The sequence below is a fragment of the Monodelphis domestica genome, chromosome 5 (genome assembly GCF_027887165.1).
Source record: "Monodelphis domestica isolate mMonDom1 chromosome 5, mMonDom1.pri, whole genome shotgun sequence".
NCBI classification, from domain to species: Eukaryota; Metazoa; Chordata; class Mammalia; order Didelphimorphia; family Didelphidae; genus Monodelphis; species Monodelphis domestica.
In genome coordinates, this window is record NC_077231.1 from 104,545,504 (window position 1) to 104,564,450 (window position 18,947).

An 18,947-nucleotide genomic window follows, 5' to 3' on the forward strand; every position below is an offset into this window, starting at 1 on the left:
CTGCACACAATAGATGCTTAATGAACTTTATAAATTAGTTTCTTTTAGAACAAATCACCAAAAATCTGAACCGTGATGTTTTCTATGATAATGATAATATTTTCTTTCAACTAATAGGAAGGAAGACCAGTGTGGATTTTTTTTTTAATGTAAGCAAAGACACAAGGTAGCTTTTCAGGTTGGTTTTACATTTCTGTTATGTCCCTTACAAAGGAGAACTCTATGGGACAGGGCTACATAGCAAGAAACAACTATAGCTAAGAGAAGACATCAATAATGTTTGTTTTTCCAAGCCTGTATAATAGAACATCTTGAAGGAGTTTGTATTTGTTTCTTTCAAGTGCCTTACCAAAATGAAAAATGTCCACTAAGGTGGATATATATATATATATATATATATACATATATATATATATGTCCACCTTATGTGTATATATATATACACATATATATATATGTATATGTGTATATATATATACACATATAGGATGAATCTTATAGTGTAATTTCCCAGGGGATCTTACGACTAAATGTCTTAATGAATACATAGAATGATCTGAATGTTTTAATAAATAAATAAGGATGATCCAAACTTTAGTCAGGTATAAATAGCATGTAAAAATCCATTTTCAAAGCATAGTCTTTTAAGCAGTTTACATTTCTCCCTACAACCTTCAGTCCATCAACAAACACTGATTAAGCATTCTATATATATCAGGCAATATGCTAAGGGCTGGAGATGCAAAAAAGGCAAAAGATAGTTTCTGCTCTCAAGGAGCTCATGTTCAATAAAGTTTTATTACTCAATTTCCTACTACATTTAAGGCATGATACTGGCTAGGTATCTGGGAACTTGGGAATAAGACAAAGTCCTTACCCTCGAGGAATCTTAAAATTCTAGTAAATCTAGCTAATATAATTCAATCTTGCTTGCACCAGTAAATTGTTTAATAAATCTTTTTTATTATTAACAAACATCTCACTTTATGGATTAGAGGAATTCAACAAATGGAATTAGATTTTGCTATCATTATATCTGTGATAACTGATTACTTACAGAATTTAAAAGAAGGGCGACACTATTCAAGCATGTTCCAGTTTGACCATTTGGACATGGACGAAGTTCAATGCTAATAGACCAGTTTTTATCCTATTAAAACATGTAATTTAAAAAATAATCTGTTACATTATATTATTATGTATCCCATTCACCATGAATTTTAGAAAATTTGTGGTTATTAGAGATGCTACTTTAGCAACAAAAGATAGTAGAGATTAATACTCAGAAAACAGAACAATTTATACATTAGTGCTAACTCTAATTCCACCCTGGAAGTGATGTGTTTATGTTCAAATGAAAACATTTAATGGTTTGTGATCTTTTCTGCAGTATTTAAAAATTATGAAAATCCACTGCTCCAAGCTCTCTCCCTGTTTCTCCCACTAAAAATCTACCTGATTCTCTGGAAGAATTTCTCATGCATCTTGAAAAACAGATCAAAATGCTTTACCTCTTAATTCTTGAAAGAAAACTTTGGACCAGAAACTACTGAATCATTCCCATTTTGCTAGAAAAAAAGATGGTTATTTTTATTTCTGAAAAATCAGTTTATTTTAAGGTATTTTATAAAGATATCCCAGAGACTGTTAACTAGATATTTTAATACTATGTCAGGCCCTTATGTGAACTAAAGATGAAAACTGGAGCAATTATCTAAATTATTCTGGGAAGGAATAGAGACTGGAAGTTTGTATTGGTATCAGAAACTCTTAGATAAGAAAACATCTTCTATCAATGTAGATCAGCACTTTTTTTGCAATTCACACTCTCAGAAAGTCACCTAGAGCACTGATAGGTTAAATGACTTGTTAGGTCCAGGGCTTGAACGAATATCCTCCTGGTTCCAACACGAGCTTTCTACCTATTATATTATTCTCCCTCTCAGCCTTTCATGGATGCTTACATTTTTTAAACCCTTACTTTCTGTCTTAGAATCAATACTGTATATTTGTTCCAAGACAGAAGAACAGTAAGAGCTAGTCTATGGGGGTTAAGTGACTTGCCCAGGGTCACACAGGTAGGAAGTGTCTGAGGCCAGATTTGAACCTAGGATATTCTATCTCTAGGTCTGGCTCTCAGTCCATGGAACCACCCAACTATTCCTGGATGCCTACATTTTTCATGCAGTTTGAGAAAATCCTGGATTCAGCTAATAATTTAACTGTTTGTGTTAACAAAATAGAAAGCAAACATGAATGGGAATATATTGGTTTCAAGATTTTCCCCCTGCCTGTATTCATGTATTCTTTGACTTGGATAACATTGCCCCATCCAGTCACTTCATACCAAAACTCACAAAATGTACTCTAATGCTATTCAGTTGTTCATGTATTTACAGCATTTTTCCCCTGTGGAAGTAACTGCCTCCCTGGAATGATGTTTTTTCTTATATATTTCCATAAGAATAAGTATTTGATCTATGATTTCATTGGCATAAGAAATTCCCTGGTTAATAAATCCCCTCTACGAACAAAAGTCAACAGTGCCTCAGCAATTTATACTTTTAGAGAGCTGCCTAAAAGCACTGAGTTAAGTGACTTGCCTGAGGTCACACAGCCCACATGTCAGGCTCTCTGAATCCAGCTCTGCTTCTCTACTACTACCCATAATAGAGCCACTGAATAACCTTGGGCAGATCATATTTTAATTCAAAATTAAGATCATTTTAAAACTTCCTTCACAAATTACTTGAAATCACCAGGAAGGAAAGAATTTCATTCAGTTCTCTCAAAATATTCTGTTACCACATACATGGACAGCTAAAAAGTGACAGTTTCCAGGATGCTCATATGAAACGCCATCAAAGGTTGTAATTGAACTTCCTTCCACTTTACATCTTCCAGGACATAATGTTTCTGTGCAGAACCACTTTGCTTCTTGACACGTACTGTTAAAACAAGTTTTAAAAAAAGGTCATCAGTTATATTTTATCGATAAAAGCACTAAATTAAAATTATATATGTATCTCTGACTACACATATTTACATATATGTGAAGATATGCATGATGAGCACAGACTACTATACATTGTCAATGATAATTTACAGGCAAAACATGTTCAATAGATTAGATGTATGATAAGCATTTTGGTCAGTCATGCACTAAGAGTGAGGGACAATATATGCCCAGCTCTGAGTGTGTACTGTGGCCAATATAATATCAGAAGTTTCAGAGGAAGTCTTCCAAAATATCAGGTGAAAGATATTTTGTGAAAGATATGTGGACTTGGACAAGAATGGCACAGGATGAGAATATTTGAGAATACAATGAGAACTTATACTGTCATAGAACATAACTGCATTGTGATATCACATTTCCACTGAAGAATGCATAAGTAATATGCAAAAAAGAAACAAGTCATCCCTTCCACTTGCCAACTACCCTTTATCTTAGCCCAAATCTTTTAAAAATATTATTTATTTAAAATATTTTTCCATGGTTACATGATTCATAATTTCTGCCCTCCCCTTACCTCCCCTATCCCAGATCTGACAAACAATTACACTGGGTTACGCTTTATCATGGTTAAAAATCTATTTCTATGTTATTCATATTTTCAATAGAGTGATTTTTAATGCTAAAACTCCAATCATATCCCCATTGAACCATGTGATCGATCTTATGTTTTTCTTCTGCATTTCTTCTCCCACAGTTCTTTCTCTGGATGTGGATAGCTTCTTTCTCATAAGTTCCTCTGGATTGTCCTGAGTCATTGCATTGCTACTACTAGAGAAGTCCATTACATTTGATTGTACCATAATGTTTCATTTTCTGTGTACAATGTTCTTCTGGTTCTGCTCCTTTCACTCTGCATCAGTTCCTGGAGGTTGTTCTAGTACACATGGAATTCCTCCACTTTATTATTCCTTTTAGCACAATAGTATTCCATTACCAACATATACCACAATTTGTTCAATCATTCCCCAATTGAAGGGCATCCCCTCATTTTCCAACTTTTTGCCACCACAACGAGTGCAGCTATAAATGTTTTTTGTACAAGTCTTTTCCCTTATTACCTCTTTGGGGTACAAGCCCAGCAGTGGTATGTCAGCCCAAATCTTTTTGCTACTATATTGTTTATATGTTACCACACTGTTATAGCACTAATTAAAACAGTGAATTCTGCTCTTCTAGTTCTTTATATGTGATTTCATCAATATGGGGGGGGGCTCCCTATATTGATAAAGAAATTCCCCATACTAATTTGGATTAGTACTTTCTTTGAAACTATATAATAGAGTTTTACCTGGGGCACTATGGGTGACTGGTTCAGGAATAGGCAAGTATGTAGGAGAATTAGGTTTTGAATCCAGACCTTCTTGACTGAGGTGAGTACCTTACTGTATAATGTCCTTCATTCTAGTAGGTCCCAAAAATCAGTACACATACAAACATTTCAGTGGTTTGTTCAGAATCAGAGATTCAGAGATTTCATTGGCTTAAATCAAAGATGAAGTTCATATATTGTAAATAAAAGCTTCTCCCTGCAAAAGTCCTTGGCAATCTTCCTCTGTTTTCCATGGAGAACAGATGTTCCTGCCCACGTCTAGCATAATCTCAGCCAGACACTTGAAATAAAGAGAGTAGCAAATAAGGGAAGAGACTAGGAACAGTGCAAACCTACTATTCTAAAACACTCACTGCTTCTCTCTAAGATTTTCCTTGGACACAATTTTTCATGTGAACAGGGAATGATACTGGTTTGCTTTAATTTTAACTGACATAAGAGCTGACTGTTGCAGGAGCTAAACATATGTGGGTTTCAAGAAAGATGAAAGAAGTGAAATTTCTTCATTCTCTGGTCCAGAGAAGCATGTTGTTGAAGAACACAAAGGAAAATCCAACTGATTATGCAATAAAAGAAATCTAATCTGCACTGTTTTTTTGTTTTTTTTTGCTGGACTAGGAATAAAGAAGAACTGGGCTCAAATCCTCCTTCAGACAATTATTAATTGCCTCAATATCCTCATCAGAAAAATGAAAGAGTGGGTTCAATGGCTTTTCATCTGAATCAAAGTGATCCTATTATGGTATTAAAATCATTCAGAGTTAAGATCACTGGCTTCATTTCACCTGAAAGTGACTAGAGAGATGATCTAGTCCAATCATCATTTCATAATTAGGAAACTGAGGCCCAGAGAAGGAAAATCATTTGTTCAAGGTCACAGAATTAGTAGTGAATTATAACCAGAACTCATGTTTCTTGGTTCCAAATCCAGGGGCCTTATCTCACTAGTCTTTGCTGAACTAAATGTCTTCTTTCCCAACAGTTAGATAGCTAAACACATACAATATTTTGGGTCAAATTCCAGTGATACATTTTAGCCACTGTTTCTGAAATCAGTGTTCAACAGTTCCATTAGTATCTACTTTTCATGTTAAAAGAAAAAATTGTGCCGAGTGTGGGGAGACAATCCTATAGAAATTTAAAAGATGGGTGATATTTTTATGGCTGGCTCCAGAGCAGTTAACAAAGACTAAAGAACAAAAGGTATAGAGAAGCAGATTTTAGTTCAACATTATGAAAATTTTCCTCATAAATCTTGGGCAAGTTATCTAACATCTCTGTGATGTTCTATGTATTTTTAAAATCCTCTCTTGTTTTAATGCAGTACTGTGCAGGGTAGAAGCATGGCATGCTTCTCAAAGAAAGGCATAAGATTATCATTGAAAAGAATATAAAATGTTAAATTGGAAAGAAGAAAGAAACAGTAATATGGCTTTAGTTGTGACTACATAAATTTTTTTGTTTTACTCATAGCTCGTTTCAAAAATGCTTACCAGTTAGAAAAACAGGGGCCTTCTCGCACTTCTCCTGGCTTGTATACCTTTCCGTTGGATTCACAAGGACAATCGGCCTTCAATATACAAGTAAGGCTTTCTCCAATATCATCAAGCAGATAACCTAAAATGTACTTCACAAAGTTATTCTTTAAGCATTAGTGTATGAAAAATATTTTAATGACAGCAACTTTCTCAGCAAAATGAAATAAAATCATTTAATCATGAGTTATTACAAATGTTGACAACTTCTTAAAACGTATTTCTCAAATTTATTTCTTAACAGATTCCAGGTCTCAAATTCAAATTTCAGTAAATGGTTTGAAGAACAATTCCTGAAAATCTGAATTGCATTCATCTTTGAATTTTTCTTCTCATAACCAATTTTAGTGTCTACAAGATGCGCACTTGAAGAAGCAATAGATTTGGGCTACGTCCCAGATCAGGCATTTCATTTCATCTGTTCTTCCTCTGTAAAATGGGAATTAATACTTTCATTCACAACCTCACATATTTCTTGTGAGGAAAGCGCTTTGGAAGCCTTTTTAAGTGATGAATTAGAGTAAGATATTACTGTGGTTATTTGCAAAACAAGTAAGAATACTTGTTGAGTCAGGTCCATGGCCCAAAGAGCCCTCCATGAATTAGGAGTCAAATGTGGAAGGACTGCAAATTCAGACACAATGATGAAAGACTAAACACTAATTTGGAAAAATCCTTATAGAATCCATTTGGAAATTTCCTTAGAATAATGCGATGTGAATCTGTAAAGTTCTGAAATATTCTGCTGTCACCAGTAAATATTATACTGCTTGTGGAATTTTAGTTGCTTTAGCTTGAAAATGATCTCAGAATATGTTACCTTCAGGGCAGACACAGCCATTCACACATTCACTGTTTTGGAAGGGAGCCACATTGGAGCATGTTGATGGGTTTGAAGGACTACATTCTTTGTAGATTTGTGTTCCTGGACATACAGGTTTTTCTGAGTGGAAAAAAAAAACAACCATGAAAAATAGAACAGAGTGGTAATTAGTGAGATAATTTGCAATGCATGTGTGTTAGGATGGAGGAGCTGTGCTAGAGAAATGCAAGTCAGGGGACAAGCTTGTCTTGTATAAGGCTTCTGGGGTAAAATACGGAATACTTCTAAGTATGGAAACTTCCTAGTTAACTAATTTTTCGCGATAACCATGTGTTAAGATGTGCTAGAAGCTCTTCAGAGAACGAGTTACCATCTTTTCTGACACAGAGGAAAAAACGTGTCAAACCACCTTCCAAGAACTCCATGTTCAAGATTCCCAGAGCTGTATCATTATCTCATGTTTACAATGTGAATATTTCATTTTATAAATATGAAGGGACTTTATCTAGTTTGGTTTGGTTTGAACAAATGTCATAAAATACAACTTTTAAAGTTTAGGTAAGTAATAGTTAGCAAACTACATGTAAGCGGATATTTAACTGTAAAGAAAATCATAATACGGCAGAATGTCAGATAGCTTTTCCTTTTTTTCTCTCTCTCATGTTGGCAATTCTTACTTTTTTGTGTGAAAACGAAAACTAAAATTCTATTATAAGGAATTACAAAGGAATATGTTTCCTGAATGCTTCATACTCTTTATTCTTTTAAGAATAGCAACTAGGAGCTTTGTACAGTGGCAATGTGGCTGAGGCATGGTTATTGCTAATTGAAAACTTTTCCCAAAGAATAGCAACTAGGAATGAAGAAAACAATTGAGTTGAATACCCTAGTGATCAATAACTCCCCAAATCAAAATTACTTAGAGAAGAAGTACCTATCTGTCAGGACTTGACAGGAGAACTAAAAGCAGCCTGACAAATACTTGGTTTGGCCCAACTTTTTATAAAATATACTACAATAAACTAAAAATAGATTTATGGCTGAACATTAAAGGTAGACTCTGACTAGGCACCTTTCATAGTTATGGATGGATATTGGAAGAATTCTGAATTGTAAGGGTTAAATGATATCACAAAAACCCAAAGATACTTTTGATTATATAAAATCTAAAACTTTTGCATATGAAATTAATATATCTAGAATTAAAAGGGAGGCAGTTAACTGGGAGAAAAATCTATTTTTAAATGTGGATAGAATACTGTATATGGACTCAGGAAGACCCAAGTTCAAATTCAGCCAAAGACACTTACAAGTTCTGTGACTTTGGACAAATCACTTAACCTCTGTCACAGTTTCCATAATAATAAAATGGAGGAAATAATAATACCTACTTCTCAGAGTTCTTTTGTGGATCAAATGGAAAAAAATAATTAGTATATAATTATGTATATGTATCCACAAACACATGTATGTACATGTGTACATTTATACCTAAATATACATGCCTTGCATATATTTTTTTCTTTGATCAATAGGCATGTACTTTTGATTCCAGTTCACTGCTACTACGAAAAGTGCTATATTATCAATAAAATTCAGAAGCAAGAGTTAGAAAAAGAAATTCAGTTTAAATTCACTTTAAATAATATAAAATACTAGTGTATCTGCCTATTAAGATAAGCCCAGGAATTATATGAACACAATTATAAAAATACTGTTCACACAGATCCAAAAAATTGGAAAAATATCATTTCTCATGGGTTGGCCTAGCCAATATAATAAAAATGACAATTGTGCCTAAATTAATCTAATTATTCAGCTCCCTACCAATCCAATTGCCCCAAAATTATTTGACCGAGCTAGGAATAATAATAGCAAAATTCACCTGGAAGGACAAAAGATTAAGAAAATCCAGGGAATCAATGTAAAAAAAAATATCAAAGAAGGTGGCACAGGATTAGCATATCTCAAATTGTATTACAGATCTGTAATTATCAAAACAATCTTGTACTGGCTAAGAAATAGAGTGGTGGGATAGACAAGCTACACAATGCCTATTAGGTGGATTAATATGACCCAAAAGGGAAAATAATAAATGTTGGAGGAATGTGGTAAAGTTAAGACTAATGCACTATTGGTGGATTATGAACTTACTCAACCATTCTGAAGAGCAATTTGGAGGTATGCCCAAAGGCCATTAAAATTATGATTCCCTTTGATATAGCAATACCCCTACTAGGTCTGTATCTCAAAGGAATCAAAAAAGAGGGAAAGGACCTATTTGCGTAAAAATATTTATAGCAACTTTTTGTGGTAGCAAAAAATTGGAAATGGAGGGGATGGCCATCAGTTGGGGAATGGCTGAATAAGCTGTGACACATTATTGTGATGGAATATTCATGGGCTATAAGAAATGATAAGAAGGACGATTTCATAGAAACCTGGAAAGATCTACATGAACTGATGCAGAATGAGATAAGCAGAACCAAGAGAACATTGGACATAGTAAGCAATTGGGAATGACTTAGCTGTTCTTAGCAACACAGTGATCCAAGACAATCCTCAAGAACTTATGATGAAAAATGCTATCTGCCTTCAGAGAAAGAATTAATGGATTCCAAATTAAAACTGAAACATAGTATTTTAATTTCTTCATTTTTTTGTTTGAGTTCTTTCCCACAAAATGACTGATATGGAAAAAGGTTTTGCAATGTTGCACATGTAAAATTTATATTAGATTCTTGACCAAGGGAGAAAGAAGAAGAGGAAGAGGAAGAGAGAATTTGGCTCAAATTTAAAACAAAGGTTAAAAATTACTTTTACATGTAATTAAGGAAAAATAAAATATTATTTTAAAAAATTTAAATAAAAACATTTTAAAAGTTCTGCTATAATTGGTATTCAGAGGACTTTCCTTTTTATATTTGATAAAAATATGTGTGGGGCTTATATATTAGGACAAATTATCTATAGTACACATAGATGCATATATAGTAGATATATATTTACATATACTTGTGTATGTATATATTATATGTAAAACACACGTATATATAGACATAGTATCATACATGTAGATTTTGTATATGTATATATACTTATATACACATGCATATATATGCACACATACAATATAGATATATGTGAATATGTGTATATGCCACATAAACATTTTTAATATGATATAAAAAGACAAGCCCTCTATATACCAAGATAATTGTAGTAGCACTTTTTTGTAATACCAATGAATTGGAAACAATGCCTATTGATCAAGAAAAGGCTAGACAATGATGTTCAAGATGTATGGATATAATAATAATTTACTACACTGTTAGCAACAATGAATATGATGAGAGAAGCATGGGAAGAGTTATTATATATATATATTATATAATAAGTATAGCCATGTGAAAAAGAACAACAAACCAATCAAAAGTCAATATATCATATTAATTACATCAATATGGTGATGTATTGTTGTTCAATTGTTTCAGCTGTGTCCACCTTTTTGAGACCTCATTCGGAGTTTTCATGGTAGAGATCCTGGAGTGGTTTGCCATTTCTTTCTTTAGCTCATTTTATAGATGAGGAACTGAGGCAAACAAGGATAAATGACTTTCCCAGGGTCACACAGCTGGTAAGTTTCTGAGATCTCTTTGGACTCATAAAGATGAGTCTTGCTGATTTTAAGTCTAGTGACTTATCTGCTGCATCACCTAGCTACCCAAATACAGTGACTATAATAATTTTTTAAAGTCTTCCATACAGAGTTTTCTGCTTCATAGAAGGTTTTGAGATGGCTTTTCATTGCTCTTGTCTAGGGCCATTATAGTTTCATAGAATTCCCCTTTGATTGATAATGTTGTTTTTCACCCATTTATATGGTAGTTACTATGTTAATTGTAAATTATAATTACAATGGCTCTAAAAAAGAGTTAGAAGATGTCACTTCCCAACCTTCTTTGAAGTAGAAAATTGTGGATGTGGAAGACTTAAAAAACAAACAAATGGGGCAGCTGGGTAGCTCAGTGGATTAAGAGCCAGTCCTAGAGACGGGAGGTCCTAGGTTCAAATCTGACCTCAGCCACTTCCTAGCTGTGTGACCCTGGGCAAGTCACTTGACCCCCATTGCTTAGCCCTTACCACTCTTCTGCCTTGGAGCCAATATACAGTATTGACTCCAAGACGGAAGGTAAGGGTTTATTTAAAAAAAAAAAAACAAAGCATGTTTAATTTTGCTTAAATGTTTTTCTTCCCTTTCCTTTTTCATATAAACCATTACCTTCCACCTTAGAATCAATACTATCTGTATTGATTCTAAGACTGAAGAGCAATAAGAGCTAGGCAAATTGGAGTTAAGTGACTTGCCCAAAGTCACACAGCTAGGAAGATCTGAGTATAGATTTGAACCCAGGACCTGCTATCTCTAGATCTGGCTCTCTATCTACTGAATCACCTGTTTCTTCCCATTTTTATTCTTTATTATCAGGGCTGTTTCTTTAGGAGAGAGATATGGATGCAAGGGAAATGTATATGATATCAAAATAAGAATAAAAATAATTTGAAATCACTATACTTGAAGTTTATATTTTTTGTTTTTAAAATAATTTGTAATACATTTAAATATGTAAGTTATAGTTTATAATTTGAAATCACTTTATTAATTCTCCTCTATGTTCACATCCCACCTCCTGGTCAAGTGGTGATATTTCAGCAAGGAATTTCATTTCTCTACAACTGTTTTCTTGTCTGTGAAATGAGAGTGTTGGACCCTGATAACTTAAGAAGGTTGCTTTAAGTTCTATCATTCAACGACATACCACAAATTATGTCAGGATCATTTCTCCATGATTCATAGGCACCAGAACCATCTGCGGCACAGAGGCGGGACAATTCAGAGAATGTGTTGCAAGTATATTTCTTTCCCCCATTCTTGCAGTAGTCTTCAGTGCAAATTTGTCTGTATTCACTGGACAAGGAAGTGATTTTTCCACATTTCTCAAAGTATGTTCCAATCACCTTGTTGCAATACTACAAAGGAAACAAAACATGTTCTATTTAAACAACATGAAAACATAAATTCGGAGTGCATCTAGTCAGTGTGGTTTCATTATTTTTCTCCAGCTTTATTCAGCAGGACATGAAAAGGACCAAAATGGCAGGAGTGATAAAGGGCTGAGGCTTGGCTGGGCAAGAATGGTAATAAGAGAAGGGAGCAAGGGACTCAACAGGAAAGGACAGTGTACAGTTGAACTGGTTTATTAATGGGTCAAAATGGAGAAAGGAGGAGAGTATAGCTGTTGTAGAGTCTGGGGAAAATTATGCAGATGAGGGATTGGAGGTTATGATTGTGTGAACTAAATATCTAGGAGACATTCAGATCCTGGATATCTTATGTTGTAGGAATCACCGAGTTATGTGTCTTAATTTGCCAGTGTGACAGGTTGGTTCCAGATTGGCAAAAGTCAAGGGATGTGACATGTGGGGACTGAGGTCATACCTTGGCCAACTGGAGGATCTTGGGGGAGAGTTTAGACTGAGCTTGAAAAGCCAACCTGTGAAGCAGGCTCCCTCTCTTTGCCATTTGGGGGGGGGGCTTGTGAAAGGTGTTCGCTCTCAGTCACACTGGTTCTTACCTATTATCAGCCTTCTCTGGCAAGCAGTAGTGTGTGTGGGGACCATGCCAGGCTGAAAATCCAGGAACCTGGCCTCTTGGGCTCTGATCCCTTTCTGAACTCAAGCCCACTCCTTGGCTGGGCTTAATTTGTCTGGCCCCACCATGTGGGTAGCTGGATCCCCTGGCTCCCACTTGTGAAATGGGCCAGGGCCCATGAAGAATATAGGACCCGATGGAGCAGAAGTAACTCTGCTAGGGACTTTTTAAGTTAGTTAGGCTGGAAACTTTATTTCTCACTTCATTTCTCTTTACTAACAAACACAAATTTAGTATAAAGTCTCCAAGATTAATTTTTATTCATAACATAGTGAAGACAAAGAACAGGGTTTGGGTTGCAAAGCAGAGGACAATGCTAAAAATGGAACATTTGTGGGTGATGGCATGATCCAGAATGTGACCATCTCTGTGTGAAGCTGAAGTTGTATGAAGGAGCATGGCATGGCAAATGAATAAGTTGAGGAATATCCCTTACCGGAAAGTAAAGGTATTTGAGGAAGTATCAATAAAGATGTGAAATTCACTTAGTATGAGGGCAGAAACTGGAGTGAAGAGAAAGACTATGAGTGAGGGACCAAATTCATTGAGGCAAAAGGAGTGTCTTGGCAATGGCAGAAAACAACTACCAGAATTTTCATTGGGTGGTAGATCTGGGATCCAGTGATCCTTAAAGGAGGAGAGGCCTGAGTGACAGAGGTAACTAGAAGCAAGAAGTATGTTAACTGGCCCACATTAACCAATGAACTAAGTAGAATGAGTGAAAGTGCAATCAAAGGCCAGATTGTTTCCTTACTGATTTGCTTCCCCTTTGAAGAGAACAGTTTCACACCATGAACCTGTGCTTCCCCTTGAATAGCATGGAATTCTAAAGCATAAATTAGATATTCAAAAATACATTCGACTTTTACCTAGGACTATTACCCCATTACCAATATTAGAATCACTAAAGCTTATAAAATGTTCTCAGTTTTGCAAAAGTTTTACTGTTTTATTTTATTTTATCCTTACAAGAACTCTCTGAGGCAGTTTTTATTATTATTCTCATTTTACAGAAAAGGATTGTTGCTATTGTTCAGTAATATCAGTCTTGCCCAACTTGTATTCTTGGCAGATACTGGAATGGCTTGCTGTTTCCTTCTTGAGCTCATTTTACAGATGAGTTAACTGAGGCAAGCAGGGTTAAATGACTTGCCCAGGGTCACACACTCACATCTAAGAATGGATTTGAACTTAAGTTTTCCTGAGTCTAGGTTTGGTGCTCTATTGACTGCACCATCTAGCTGCCAAATGAAGATATTGAGAGTTAAAAGGTAAGTGATTTATCTTCCACTGCACATGTCTGAGGTAGGATTTGAATTCAGGTCTTCTCAACTTCAATTCCATCACTGTATCTATTATGTGCCCTACATGTCTCATACCTATGATTGGTCAAGTTAAGGACTGAGGACCAACAGAACAGACTGATGTTATGATCATCTTCCTCTCCCTCCTTTCACAGCAAATTCCTCTAACCATTTCAGGAGACATGCAAACGCCTTACAAGGAGTGCTAGCATCACTATCACCATACATCCCTAATTCCATAGTGCCTGGGAGCATAGGGAGGAAAAATACTATGAAAAGAAATCATTTCCTAGTCATCACCTGTGCAAATACCTAAGTATTCCTAGTGGTCCCCACGTAGAGCTGTGTGAGATACGGTTCACTAAGAAGCTAGTGGAGACGTTTGACCTGTGAACCAATTCAGAGGACCCTAAAACCCCCATTCTGATTCTCCTCCTGTGCCATGGCACCTGGGGAGGAGAGTAGAGGAAGTGGTTCAGCTAAAGTCTCCTAACCACCACTAGGAACACAATATGAAATGCCAGTGCCATTCCTGTAGGTGTAGGACTTTAAAACTATGACTGTCGGGATTCATCTCACTGTCTAGTTTGTAGCTTCTATGACCTCTTCTTCTTATGACTATGGGGATCTACCTTGTTTCTCAGAATTTTTTTACATAAGAGCCATGTATCTCAGGAATATGAATCAATTAATAAACACCCACTATGTGTTAAGCACCTACTAGGTACCAGGCATTGTGCTAAGTTCTAGGGTTTTAAAAAGAGAGGTAAAAATAGCCCCTGCCCTGAAGGAGCTCACAATTGAACAAATATAAAGAAATTTATGTTGGTTGCTTGTTAGCAATCGCAAATAGCACAGGTAACATTGGCTAACAAAAGCCTTTTTCTTCCTTAACATCACAATCTTTGTGAAAGATTCTCCCTTCTTTCTGGAATTAGCATTCATATTTAGACATAAGCATCTCCGTGAAGTCTTTGATCCTTCTTCTAGGGGGAATAACCAAGATCCTGTGCCTGCTAGTTCTCCTGCAAAGATTCATGCCCTGATCAATTGGCTAATATCCTACAGGTATTTTGATTGTTCATGCTTTCTTTTATTACCCAGGAACTAGTCAAAAAGCTCTCTTCCTTTCTTTTTCCAATAATAGCTTTGTGGATTTCTGTCTATTTGGGCACAAATGGCCTCAGAATACATGGCATCACAGAGAAGACCCTCCGTACTCTCTTTGTTGTCTAACTGAACAAATTGGGAAATAGTTCAATCTTAGAATATCATTCGAATAATTACTATGCTCAAGAATCCCAAAGTCTAGAGCTAGAAGGACACGTAATAAGTGTCATTCATCATTTTCTCTTCACAAATCACCATCCTGGAATCCCTAAAATGTAGGAAGCATTTCTATAAAAGATCGAAAAATGGCGCACTTCTCTTTTACAACAAGGGAAAGCTACAAAGTCCTCTTTGGAGTTACCACTTCCCTGTCTGGGGAGCTGCTATATTATCGTTCAGTCTGGATTTCGGCTTGAGGTCCACCTCCAGCTGTGGTAAAGAATGGCCTATGAAAATCTTGTGGACGTTAATAACAGTAACAGTAACTAATATTTATATGGAACTTTAAGGAATACAAAGCACTTTGCATACGTCATTTCATCTCATTCTTGCCACAGCCCTGTGATGTAGCTGCCATTATTTTCTTCACTATATAGACAAAACTCCCCTGAAATTAGGCCAGACCAAGTGTCAGTCAGCAAGTATTTATCAAGTGCTTACTATATATTAGGCACTGGACTAAGTACTGGGGATGCAAGGAAAGGGAAAATACAGTCAGTCCCTACTCACAAGGAATTCAAAATCTAAAGAGGAAACAAATCTCAGAGGGGAAGAAGGCACAGCAACTGAGGGGGCTGTGAAAGACCTTCTGTAGCCATTGTCTAATGTGAGTCAAGTTTGTGGGTTCCTTTCCATGATCATAAATCATTCATTTGGAAACACATTTGCCCCAAAATGAAGGCATCAAAATGGGTAAGGGGAAGGAAGGAGAGAATAAGAATTTATGTTAACACCTACCATTTACTAAGAACTTTACAAATATGAACTCATAACAACAGGGAGAAGTAATGCTGTTATTATCCTCACTTTACAGTTGAAGAAACTAAGACAAACTAAAATTTAGTGACTCAACCAGGGCCACAAAACTAGTATCCGAGGCTCTTCTTCTTCTTCAGATCTTCCTGCCTTTCAGTCCAGCTATGCCACTTCTGCCCTGGAGAAATTGATCATGTCACCTCATTTTAAAATCCATAAACTAATTCAAGCCCCCATTCAAGTTGCTGCAGTGAGTGACCCCAATGCAACGCCTCAGTCTCCCTATCTGTAAATTAGAAGTTAGATTAGATGATCTCTAAAGTGCCCTACCATTCTAAAATCTCATCATCTTCCAAGATCCTAGAACAGGATGATGGCTGTGAAAAGGTAAATGAAGGTAGTTTGCTAGAAATGCTACACAGAAACCACAGGAAATAGTCACAGTAAGCAGGTTCTAGAGTTCTTTCTTACCTCTTTTCCATCCTCACATTCTTCATATTGCTTAGCAGCGGATTGGGGACAGTCATCAGAAATTTTACTGTTGGCAATGTTTTTGTCAATATCTCCTTCAAAAAAAAAAGTTTGGACATTCTTTTACTTGGAGATATTGGAAACGCTTCATCCTTATATAATAAAAGCTAAACATAGTAGCATAGGGAACAATTATGTTTCAGCATCAACTGTTATACACTGGCACAGTTCCTGAAATGGAAGCTTAATAAAGGCTTGGTGAGTGACAGGATTGCTACATTGGTGCTACTTTGCTTAGACATAAACAAAGCATAGAATAATCATAGAAGGAGTCTTACCGGGAGTATCACTCAGTCGTCCACAGAGACCACAGGTAGGGTATGATTTGTGAAGAGTGAGCTACAAAAGAAATCACATTTGAATTGAAAATGCCCTGAAAAGTAGAGCACAGTCAAAGCAGGAGGGTTTCTCTAACTGCCTTGTTTTGGGTCAATCCCAGGCTGCTCAAAGAGGGAGACTTAGATCTGGCTTTTTCCAGCTTCAAAGTAAGAGGACCAACACTCCCAATGGACAGAATGGAAACTTGGGTGGTAACTGCTAAGGTTGGACATTTCCACTTTCTGAGGACACATATGCAAATGATTTTAAATGATTAAAATGAAAAATCTATTAGATGTTCAAGTCAGAGTTTATTGTTAAAACCCAGATTTCCTATGGAACATACAATTAGCATCAACTATGTATAGTATTATAGAAAGATTTCTAGATTCAGGACCAAGATGCTGGTATCTAGCCATTGCTTGCCCACAAAGAAACTGTAACCACGGGCAGAATCACTGAACTTCTTTGTCCTAAGTTTCCTCACCTATAAAATGGAGCAGTTTTGAATCACTGCGAGAGCTCAAATACATGGCTAGGCTATGAGTTCTGACTCATCCTGGTTGTGGAACCCTAGACAAGAAAATTCTCCCTTTGGTGCCCCAAGTCATAGAATGTATGGCTGTTTAACAGAATTTATGTCTGTAAATTGAAGAATGGTTACTTAATTGCAATCTTAGTGGGAATTTCCTCTGAGTTGATTTAAAAAAAAAACAGCTCTTTACCAAAAGAAATGAAGGTCCTAGGCTAAGAGGTTTCTATCATTATTATCATATTATAATCATTAATAAATGATTCTGGATTGCTTCATTTATTCAAGCCCTCAATGTCTCTGATTCTATGTTCTCGTGGGTTGTTTTCTTTCCAATTTAATTTTTGTTTGAGGGTCAGTAATGAAGTGATGATGCTGCGTAATATGTGTGGGCTAGTACTAGTAAAATAAACTCCATTGGTGTTGGAAGCTATATTTATTTGGGGCACAATTTGTCATTTAGATTTGCCGGCTATCTTATAGTTAACCATAGAAATAGAAAGAAAAGGTGATATTTAGATATATACGATTTACTTATATTCTAAAGCTTCCCTGATGACCTTGTTACACAATTAAATCAGAGGCAAACTTACTGACAATTTATCCTTGGCATTCCATATTAAAGACAGGATTCCTCTACGGCTTTCCAGCTTAGTATAATCTCCATAATGTTTTATGTGAATCATCTTGTTGTTAAATGGAACAGATATGCTGTAAAAAATTACTACATATTAAATAGAAGACACTTATTAAACATTTCATTTTCTAAATAAAATCCATTTGCTCAGAACTGAACTTCCTAATTTATTTTTTGTCCACAGCATCCTCATTCTTCTAGTCACACAGATTTGCAGCATGAGTGTCATTTCCTACTCTTCACTTCTTTAACCCTTTCAATATCCGATCAGCTGCCAAGCCTTGTCAATTCTATCTTCACTATCTCTCACCTGATCCCCTTCTCTCCACTCATATTCCAACTGTCCACCATCAGATCCCCATCATTTCTGTCCTGGATTATTCCAAGAGCCTGCTAATTGCCCTCTCTACATCCTTCCAGTCTCTCCTGTCTTTTATCCATCCTCCACACCACTGCCTAAATTATATTTCCAACATGCAGTTCTGACTGTCACACTTCTGCACAAAAAGCTCTGATATCTTCTGTTACCTGGAAGATAAAATACAAACTCATCTGCTTGGCATTTGAAATTCTTCACAATCTGGCTCCAGTCTATCTTTTGAGTAAATATACATTATTACTCCATATATACTTTGCTTCCCAATAAAAGTGACCCACTTGCTGCTCCTAGTATAGGAAATAATGTCTCTACCTCATCACTCTGCACAGGCTGCCACCATTCCCTAAATACTGTTTCTCCTTCTGAATTTACCTTGAAATCACTAGTTCTTTTCAAGGCCCAGCTCAAGTGTTACCTCCTTCAGGATGCCTTCTCTTGTCCCCCAACTTCTGAGTCCCCCACCCTACACTGTCAAAATCATTTTAGACTTCTTTTGTATACATCTGTATTTACCTATCTGTAAACATTTTGTGTCCTCTCGCTCCAATGGAACATCAGCTCCTTGAGAGCAGAGATCTCTCACTTTTGTATTTGTGTCCCCAGCATTCGCAGTTTAAGTGCTCGGTAAACAGTAGATGCTTAATAAATGCTTGTTGATTGATCAATTAATTAGCTAAAATATTTTCCTATTAATACTGTACCTAGCAATGACCTCACAATAGATGCTCTTTTATCACCTCA

The 18,947-nt window shown here is 36.0% G+C and overlaps 1 protein-coding gene across 2 annotated transcripts in view; it reads right to left on the reverse strand.

Moving 5' to 3' along the window:
* Positions 1-18,947, reverse strand: part of MUC19 (mucin 19, oligomeric) — an 82,671-nt gene that overhangs the window by 26,446 nt on the left and 37,278 nt on the right. For both annotated transcript variants that reach the window (XM_056798999.1, XM_016426015.2), the window contains exons 5-12: positions 17,784-17,901; positions 16,619-16,679; positions 16,281-16,375; positions 11,528-11,738; positions 6,705-6,827; positions 5,843-5,966; positions 2,813-2,948; positions 1,058-1,150 (exon numbers count right to left, since the gene is read on the reverse strand). In XM_056798999.1, the coding sequence (XP_056654977.1) occupies positions 1,058-1,150; positions 2,813-2,948; positions 5,843-5,966; positions 6,705-6,827; positions 11,528-11,738; positions 16,281-16,375; positions 16,619-16,679; positions 17,784-17,901 (961 nt within the window). The remainder of the gene's footprint in view (positions 1-1,057; positions 1,151-2,812; positions 2,949-5,842; positions 5,967-6,704; positions 6,828-11,527; positions 11,739-16,280; positions 16,376-16,618; positions 16,680-17,783; positions 17,902-18,947) is intronic.